Genomic DNA, 9,757 nt, shown 5'->3' on the forward strand with positions numbered 1-9,757 from the left:
CGTGACGTTTTTGTTTCCCGGTTATAGCAGTACACCTTATGTTTAGTAACAAGACCTTGTTCCTAGGAAAATCTATAGATGTCTAGTATCTCTTTTACGGTTTTACTCATTAAAATGGAAGCAAAATCCTTTGTTGGCTGACACGAAATGGCTGTAAAGCATGAAAATATTGGACAGTGATGAATTGAGGCCATGTCGTTACCTGAGGAGGCCCCTGAAAGTTTTTCCTGGCCCTTGTAGGTTCTTAAGAAAAAACTCTCTATTGGGTAACAAAGAAAACCCATTACGCAAGAAATAAGGAAATGATGATTTGGTAAGGACCTGAAGGTTTCTAAAACACTCAAACCCTATCATATAGTATCCAAGGAAATCCCGAAGTAAACAAACCCTAACCATCGGATGTTTTTTTTAAGAATCAGAGAAACTATTATGTAACAAGCAAAGAAACCCTAATTTGGCAGGGCCCTGAAGTTTTTAAAATGCCTTGGGCTTTTGAGTAATTATAGAAACAAGCATTGCCAATTACGTATCAGAGACCTGCATCTTTTAGAAAACATTTCCTATTACCTAACATACACCTGCGTCTTGAAGAAGTTTTTGAAAAAGCGTTGGGAATGGGATTCGAAGGGGGTGGGCTCTTTTAAAACTGTAGAGGTCTCACTATTACTTCCCCCCATAACTTCTCGACATGTAAATCAAATTTTGAATTTGAATTCTTGCAAAACTACCCTGGTAAAAAAAAATTCTGGAAACTTCGACCCTGGAAACTACCCTCCCAAGATAATTTTCCTCGTAGAAAACTTCTCTCCATGATCCCCCCACCACAAAGGAATATCCCTATTCTTCCAAATGAAAAATGATATATGTAAATAAGAGACGACTTTCCTACCTTGCAGCCCTTCCTCCGGGGGCTGTGGTGTCCTGTTTCCCCAAGAGGCATAGTTATTGGAATTTTCAGCTACATCATTCAACTGAATGTCTATGAGGGATGAAGGGTAAACGTTTTTGATTAGACAAACGTTGTATTTTTCAAAAAGTTGCGAATTCTGAACTTTCTTCATATTTTAAGCCTTACAAAAAATAGTATGGCATCCTTTCTCCTCCTAGTTTAGACTTACATCCTGAGATGAACAATGCAGCTACAAGTGAATTTAAAAATCTGGGTTTCAGTAATTTAATTATATCTCTTCTTCAGTAGCAAAAAAAACATTAAAGCCAAGTGAATATTTCCCCTTGCAAACAAACATTAGAGAAAAAATTAAAGGCAAATATATTAACGAGTATTTAAATAGCTTTCTTGCGTTGGTTACAGTTGGCTGCTTGAAAAAGTCATAACCTGAAAAAATGAGAATCAAATTGAAATAATTATTATTAAATGTTTACGATTAAAAACCAACCGGTACCGAGCATCGTCTACTCGAAACCCTTCTCGTTCTTAAAAAAAGAAATAAAAAATCTTCACTCAGTCTATTGATTTTCAAGGTTCTCTTTTATTCAAAATTTCAAAAGAACAGTGTCACAGGAGAAAGTATGTTTAATTATTTTTGAATTATTTAAGTATCTTAGCCTATCTGGCTAGATTCCAGCAAGGTGGTTTTGTTTTATGGTAATGGAGGTTGTAGAAGTTAAGCAGTATCTTATAATTAAAATTTTACAAATATCTATACTGAAAAGAAAAATAATGTCTACTTTTCAACGATTCAAAAGTAAAAATTGGGCTATAATCTTTTTGGCTTACATCTGATGCAATATTTTTGCAATCCAATTAAATTATATATATATTTATAAAGGCAAATAACAAAGTATATACAAAACCACTCAGGATTTAAAACCTCCTAAAGTAAAATTTTCACCCATAAAAAGAAATAGTAAATTGAACTTTAAGAGTTGGCTCTCTTGTGGGAGTTGGCTTAAGAGTTGGCTCTCGTGTGGAAAATTTTAGCAGTTAAAATGAACAAAAGTTCTGAAGTCATAATATTTTTTTGAAGTAAACTCTCTGTTTCTCAGTATTTTTTTTTACACTTTCGTCACTCCTAAAAGACTTAAATAATTAAAAGATTAATCTAAATTATGGAAAGCTGTAAAGTCATCCTTAGAAGAATACCAAGGCGCAAACCCAATAACTAACAGAAATCGAAATTTACGCTTATATCTGTCCGACAGTCTAGGCTTGTCTAAACAATGAACAGCTTCATTTTACATAGCCATTGTTCCTAACTGTCTAAACATCACCATGATTTTTTACATACATATTACAAAATTTGAACCCTCTCCTCTCAAGAATTTTTGTCTTACTCTTAAAAAATGTATCAAAATTGCATGTAAACAACATTCGGGTGTATTTTTCAGGTCCTTAGCGAAAACCACAGCAAAATTTGGTATCCTGTTCAAAGTAAACCTCTGACTTCTTATATTGAAACCACCCATTTCTTAAATGTTTGTATTCTCATGTCCATGGCACTTTCAATAATTTTAGGGGTGTCTTTGGCTAAACATTAGTTTCTAGCCATCATCACTTTGGACAAATCATGCTGCTAAAAAAAGATGGAAATTAAATTTGGTGAATATTGATTATGCCCAGACACTGGTGACTCGCTAAAAATATCTGTGAATTGGATTTTATAATCTTGCCTCTGTATAGAAATTTATATGCCATATTACTAGACTCCAAATGTCATTGCAACTACATTTGGAAAGCAAATACAAGTTATATTTCCTGTAAATGGCTAGTACAATAATGAGAACACTGAAAAACACGTTTTGAGATTGCTAAAAAAAGAAAAGAATAATCTGATTATGATTATAAGCATATAAAAGAGAAGCATACTTAGGAAAATGAAAACCCCATTGACTGGGAGTGACACTACAAAAAATTCTTTTGAAGTTAATCCACTGATGCAGGTCATAAGGCAAATCAGCGGGAGAACACAAGCATAGTTTAGTGTGGTACTTCTGCACAAATCTAGAAAAAATTGGTATACTATAGTTAATTTACATATAGAGTGAAGAGAGGTGGAAAAGAATGGGAAAAAGATAGATACATAGAAAAAGGAATTGAGGGGGAGGCAAAGAGAGAAAAAGAGACAGGATAAAAAGACGAAAGAAACGGGGAGGAGATTACTGAAAAAATAGTTGCTTGTAAATTTCGATAGTAGTCAACATTGGAAGTTTTTGGTTGAAAATTTTAGGATTCACAGTTTTGAAACAAACTAAAAGATTTTGTATTCTAAGCCTAATTCTGCTAATAATAATAGCCTACATTATCTATGCTGTGTTTTAAGAATCATGTCACCGACTTATTCAATTTATAAAAATAATAAGTAAAACAACAAGGGAAAAAAAAAGAAACGGTAAAGAGTCGTATCTTCATAATATTGAATAAAAAAACGAGTATTTCAACTGAAAGTAAGGAGAAACAATAAAATGTAACATTACAAGAAATTATTACGTATATTAGGGAGGCTGCTGGCTCCTCCACATCTCTGAGTAGTATCCTCTCAACGAATTTGAGCGCCATATTAACAAGTTATGAGTTCATAGGAACCAGTAGGTGTTATAATTTATTAAGTTTTAGCGCATATCTGTTTGTTACGTAAAAGGACATTCTTTACCTATGCAAATTTATTGAGGATGACGTAATTTCACTTGACGTTTTTTGATAGACCTTACGGTCCACTTACCTCAGATTCGGAAAAGAATTCCTTGCGTCCACATTGTGGATATTTATTTTTGTTCTTAGCATATTCTATAGTAATGAATGCTTTTACTTTAATGGAAGTTGAAGACGCTAGTAAGGGTGAAATGACACCTAGAGTAGCTAATGTAGCAGTATAAATTACAAAAGGTTGTCGGCTTGAATGAGATGAGATTTCTTGCAAGATATGTGATATCATTGAGCAAATTCGAGCTAGAAGAACATATATGTTTTTGGAAAAAGTGAATATAATGCAGATAGAAAGACTACAAGAGAGATCAAATGCGTTTTTGAAATATATTGAAGACAGTGGTCTGAATAAAAATATATAAAAAAGGAATGAATTTTTCACTATTCCATTTCGAAACCGCTTTTCTTGTTAGATATTGTACTGGTGACGAGAAGGTAGAGAGAATCTTCATTCCTTGTCTTTGATAATCTACAATCGGCAGTGAGAGGATCAGGGCCAAAAATTTGAGAAACAAAAAATCATGCAAAATCTTGTGACTTTGAAAGATTGTTTGATTCTAAATGACCAATTACAAGAAATATCAGTTAATAGCAAAATATTCTCTTAAAGAATGTTAAATAGTTCTCCATCTTTGGACTATTATACGAGACTGTTATGCCATGGGCCAAATGCATTTACTCAGTTTATTGACATACTATTCGAAAAAACAAAATGGTATTGTGGATTTGCTTTTGAACACTACCTAGAATTTCTTTTAAGACCCTATCCAAACAAAAAATAAGTCGAAAAATTCTGAGCAAAAAAGTTTTGTAACGTCGCTCGTCTCATTACTTCTCCTAGAAGTAAAAGGAACATTCATTTTATTCGCAAGTCAGGTTCTTTTTAAAGTGAGAAAGTCAACAGTGAAAAAATGTTCTACATATATACATTAGTAAACATTGGGCTATTGGTCATCCGGTGAAAATTGTACTATCGTCGGTGACTATGATGAAAAGTGTAGATTGTGCAATCCATTTAAGTTGTATAGAGAATAAGTACTGCAAATTAAAGACTGTCATTCCTGTCTTTAAGATGTTTTTGACTCTCACACTAGAGGTTTCCTATGTTCTAATTGTCACTATGACAAATGTGGTCACTGGGAAAATACTTACCCTAGTATTATTGGAAAATCCCTAAACGTGATTTCATTTTTTTTAGAAGACTGGTATTGTCGGGGTTTGAATTTGTTTTTGGAGGAAGAACCTTGCCTACGCTTCAATGGATTGAATAATAAGAGAGCCTGGTTTTTACGTTACGGGTGGCGCGTAGCGCCACCCCAACAGCTAGTATATATATATATATATATATATATATATATATATATATATATATATATATATATATATATATATATATATATATATATATATATATATATATATATATATATATATATATATTTTTAACTATGTAAAACTTGCGAATATAGAACAGATAAATCAGAACACGTTTAAGAATGGAAACGTATTTCAAAAGAAATTCCGAGCCACTACAGTTTTTGAACACGAATAAGAGTAAGGTAATCCAATACGAAAGAGTAAAAATAAAGCAAACGGATGAGTCTCATAGCAATCACAGACTTGAACTTGAGCAAATTCCTGTTAATGTTAGTTTTATCGAAAGTTAAAAAAAACGGGCTTCATTTTTTCTGCAGACTTGACGTACTTGATTTTACATGCAAACCGTCATCAGCATAAGCTGTACAAATTGTTGAAATATTTCAATATATACAAATATAACAAATAGACCTATAGAAGAATAACCAGAATGCATTTGAAAACAAATGGAAAGATGAATCATAGGTTGTGTTATATGCCGTTATGTTACTAAATGAACAAGGTAAAGTAATTCTCTTGAAAATTATACCATTACTTACTTTGGTTACATACTGACATCATTTTATACCCTGCCCGGGCATAATCTTTCCTCAAGTACCACGAAAGAGCGTTGAAATGTGGAAACTGCCAGGAAAAGCTTATGGCAAACAAGAGAGCGCCATCTAAGCTGACTTTGTTTGTTAAAGCAGTGAATCCCATCAGAGTTGGTAGTGCCCCAACTAAAAGAAAACGGAGTGGAAAATATAATAGACTTTTAAATAGCGATGTACCTTGACGCTTCTTTAAATTATGTTATAAAATAGAAAATCGTTTATAATCCGTATTTTTACGTAAAAACTTATCTTTAAACTCATCCAAAAAAGAAGAAGAGGGGAAAATTGCCATGTTAGTTTAAGACGTTTAATCTTCTTAAAAACACCTAATTTTAGCACTAATATTGGCAATTGAGAATATTTCAGAATATATTCCATATTACTACCTTAAAGAGGTTGTCTCTTGGAATTATGTCTTATTCTACGTGCAGATTTTAGTGTGTTTTTTTAGATTGTTTGCTAGTCTAGCGTAAATTTAGCTTAGTAGTTTCAACCGAAGTTGCCAGGAAAAAACCTATAAAGACGAAACCTTACTTTGTAAGAGCCCCTCCTTTTGCTATAAGTTTGACTGAGAAGATGCTTAGAAGCTGAAAACCATTTTTAATAAGTCTAATCTTGTGTGGTATAATCCTTTCGACATGTATGACATTTGGTTACTTACTTAATTTTTTACTTACAGTAAGCAACCAGGACGACCAGCTCTCACTGGTACCTTGAATTTAACAGATCGTTTCTTCATTGCATCACAAATTTGGATTCTGGGGCGCAAATGAATTACTTTAAAGAGCTTACGTTCAGCTGGGGCGAAGACTGTCAAGATCAGGAAAATTCTATGTGGAATTTCTGATATGCAGTTCCCATGTGTTTCAATCAATAAGCTTAGAAAACTTGAATTTTGTTACTCTTTTCATTATTATCGGGACCAGGGAGATTATTACCGTAGTTCTAGTCAAATCCTCCGTTTATTTAATGTGCGTTGATTTTGTCCGCATAAGTGAGGTCTTCAATAGTAAAGGCTGGAGATGAACCAACTCCTTGGCTTGCCGTTGTCGTACGGAGTATCTTCTATTCGCTGACGAAGTAGAAAATTTTACCTTTCGGTAGATAATTTGACATACGCGAATTTATTACTAATAAAGTGCATTTTACAAGAGTTATTTAAGCGTTATCTAGGCTGGAGTCATAACTGCTAAATAGTAAAGAGTAAACCATGTCTTCTAGCAACCAAAAGTTTAAAGACTCACTTTAAGAAAAATTGTAGAATGGGAGGAAATTCTTATTTATACCAGATTCAAGAATATAAGCTAGTATTTCAAATAATCCTTCCATAGCAAAATGGTATAGCAGAAGCAACTTACAAAAATTTTAAGAAAAGAGCCTGAAACTAACTAAAACCATTGACATATATACTTTTGGAATAATAAAAAGGAAACTTAAAGCCCTAAACCTGAAACAATAACGAAAGTCACTTTTTTGCATAGAAAGCATTAATATTCCAGTTTTTTCTTTTTGTTCCGTTTTTGTTTCTTTGTATCTAATGGTGCACTCAAACACCATAGAGAGTTGTTCAAGGCCTTATTTGAAATCTAATTTTAATCTCTACGTTCTTTTCCTAAATTCGAATTTATAACACCGTCACAAAGTGCCAAAGGGTACTCAAAAATGTTACTTTGGGGCCATAACTAAGAGAAAAGCATAGGAAACATGATCAGAGTAACATAATAATCGCCATGGACATGGAGATCCTCCTGTGCCATTGCTAGCGCATAGGGCGTCAATTTGCTGTTTCAGTTGCTGGGTGTTTTTTACAGGGACAAGTAGCAAGCTTGTCACCCAACCTTGCTGCAGCGGGGATTGATTCCTGGTGTAAATACTGCTAGTCCTGCTGCCATGGACGCAAATAGGGTATTTTCCAACGGAAATACTCAGAAACAAGATATTTAAAAATTTTCTGGTGGAAATAAAAATTCTGGAGGGTGCAAGCACCCCTGCACCTAATGTCTTCACCTTTTTTCTGCAACTAACACAATTGAAACGGTCAGGCAACTGTGACATCGCAAAAAGATAATTAAAGGCACTATTCAAAGCTCTTGATCATATCAACATGCATTTTGTAGCTGAAAGAGCATGAAAAAGGTGCGTCGTAGGTGATAGAACTTAATTAATGGTATTAGTAGTAATGGGTCTATCTGTCCAGCGGTCACCCCTGGTGCCTTAATCTGTCCGATGGTCGCCTCTCGCTGCTGCCATCTGTTCCTCCTTAGGCATATTGTTTACTTTTGTTTCCCCATGCTATAACAAACCTTATAATATCCTCGCTAGGGGTCTCAATACGTCCCATCGTACCTTCTCAAGGATAGGATTGATCTGATAGTTCCATCCTCAGGATAGACATTGATAAGACGGTCCTCCACTGGGTTGGTATCGATCTGACGGTCCATCACCGGAATAAGTATTATGTTCAAGGTTCTCATCAAGGCTGGACAATGATCCGGTGGTCCTTCCCTAGGATCGGTATTAATCTGACGGTCCTCCACCGGGATCAACTCTTTTTTCTGCATGAATACAGGTGCCAATGCAAATACTGCCAATCAAAATATTCACAAAGTTAATTCAAGCACCCGCAAATTGCTCATAGCTTTACATATACTATGGCACCACCAATTGACATGGAAACTCTAAGTCTTCCTAAAAATTTCTCATGAAATATATTGTATTTCATGTGTAAGGAATAGACCATTATGGAATTTGAATTAGAAACGCCATGCTTAAAACGGATAACATGTCAACGGTGTGTACCATCCAGCTTTTCGCATTAAGTTGTTTTAGCTAACACTTTTCAATTATTCCCAAATATACCATAAAAAGAATTACGCAGATCCAGATGGATGGAATATATTTAAAAATATATCAAATATAATCTCCCTTTTTTGCATACAAACAAAATCCTAATAACACTCCCCATTCAAATCAGATCAAAGGTAAAAATAACTTTCTTATCTTAAGATAATGTGTCGAATTTCATGGCAATATACTTTCATTCATATGAGCGATATGTCAATTCAGTTTTTTTGTATTTCTTTTATTGATCATTATACAAAAATGTATTCCTTTTTAAGTATTCGTTTTAATTTTCTAATAAAGAATTTTTCTTTATTTTTTATTAGAATTTTTATTCATTTCTACACAATGCTAATAAAAATAAATAGCAAAAAGGCCAGAACTGCTGAAAGGGTAGTAACAGCCATTAGCTCTCGAAAAAAAAACTCATGAAAATTGAATGTGGATACAAAAGGAGGGAGAATATACTAATAAACAAAATTATTAAGATTAACAACAAGAAAATATACCCCCTAGTAGTTAGTGAAATTTGTTTCGGCATTAGTGTAATGACGGTACACACATGGGTGTTATATTATACTTTAAGAGTTTTTTCTTCATTATTTCATTTTTCTTTTGAGGCGTTTTTGTTTCTTTTAGTTGTTTTTTCTTTAGGATTTCATTTTCTTGCAAATCGTTTTTTTCTTTCAAGTTGTTTTTTAAGATTTTCTTTTCTTCAAGATATTTTATCACAGGGAATCTTATAATCGAAAGATTTTTGTCCACTTTAGAATTCGAATATAACACCAGAGGTTTCCCCAATGACCAGGTAATAGCCTTAAATATCTGGAAAAGAAAACTATTCGTAATGTTTTGATTCAAGGAATACTTCCTACATGATAGCCTATTGCACGAACGGGGAAATTCTCTGCCCACCTTTTGTAACGATTAAATGGTTAGCTTGATTCCAAACCTTTCAACATGAGAGCCCACAAACATCCCAATACTATCGATTTTTTCTATTAGATACACCAACATGTTACAGCGTTTTTTATTTTCTAGTGAGACCTAGACAGTTTCAATTACATAGCAGATATTTATTGTTAGATATTTCATTACGTAGATTTGTCCGGGAATAAAAATCTAAAAAATGCAAACTTTTATTCTATCTACAATTTTTATTAATAAAAGAAATTTAAAGCATTATTAAAACACATAAAAAGAAATAAAAAACAACAAACGAAACATAAAAGGGAAAAAGCTTAGAGAGAGAGAGAGAGAGAGAAAAATAAAAAACAACAAA

General features: G+C 33.4%; 1 protein-coding gene across 1 annotated transcript in view; it reads right to left on the bottom strand.

Moving 5' to 3' along the window:
• Positions 1 to 1,158: 1,158 nt before the first annotated feature.
• The window catches only part of LOC136027016 (protoheme IX farnesyltransferase, mitochondrial-like), a 39,783-nt gene continuing 31,184 nt past the window's right edge, over positions 1,159 to 9,757 (bottom strand). Inside the window, exons 5-7 of the mRNA XM_065703920.1 lie at positions 5,581 to 5,760; positions 2,828 to 2,962; positions 1,159 to 1,336 (exon numbers count right to left, since the gene is read on the bottom strand). Of these exons, the coding sequence (XP_065559992.1) occupies positions 1,179 to 1,336; positions 2,828 to 2,962; positions 5,581 to 5,760 (473 nt within the window). The 3' untranslated portion in view covers positions 1,159 to 1,178. The remainder of the gene's footprint in view (positions 1,337 to 2,827; positions 2,963 to 5,580; positions 5,761 to 9,757) is intronic.

Source organism: Artemia franciscana, chromosome 5, assembly GCF_032884065.1.
Source record: "Artemia franciscana chromosome 5, ASM3288406v1, whole genome shotgun sequence".
In the NCBI taxonomy this organism is placed as follows: Eukaryota; Metazoa; Arthropoda; class Branchiopoda; order Anostraca; family Artemiidae; genus Artemia; species Artemia franciscana.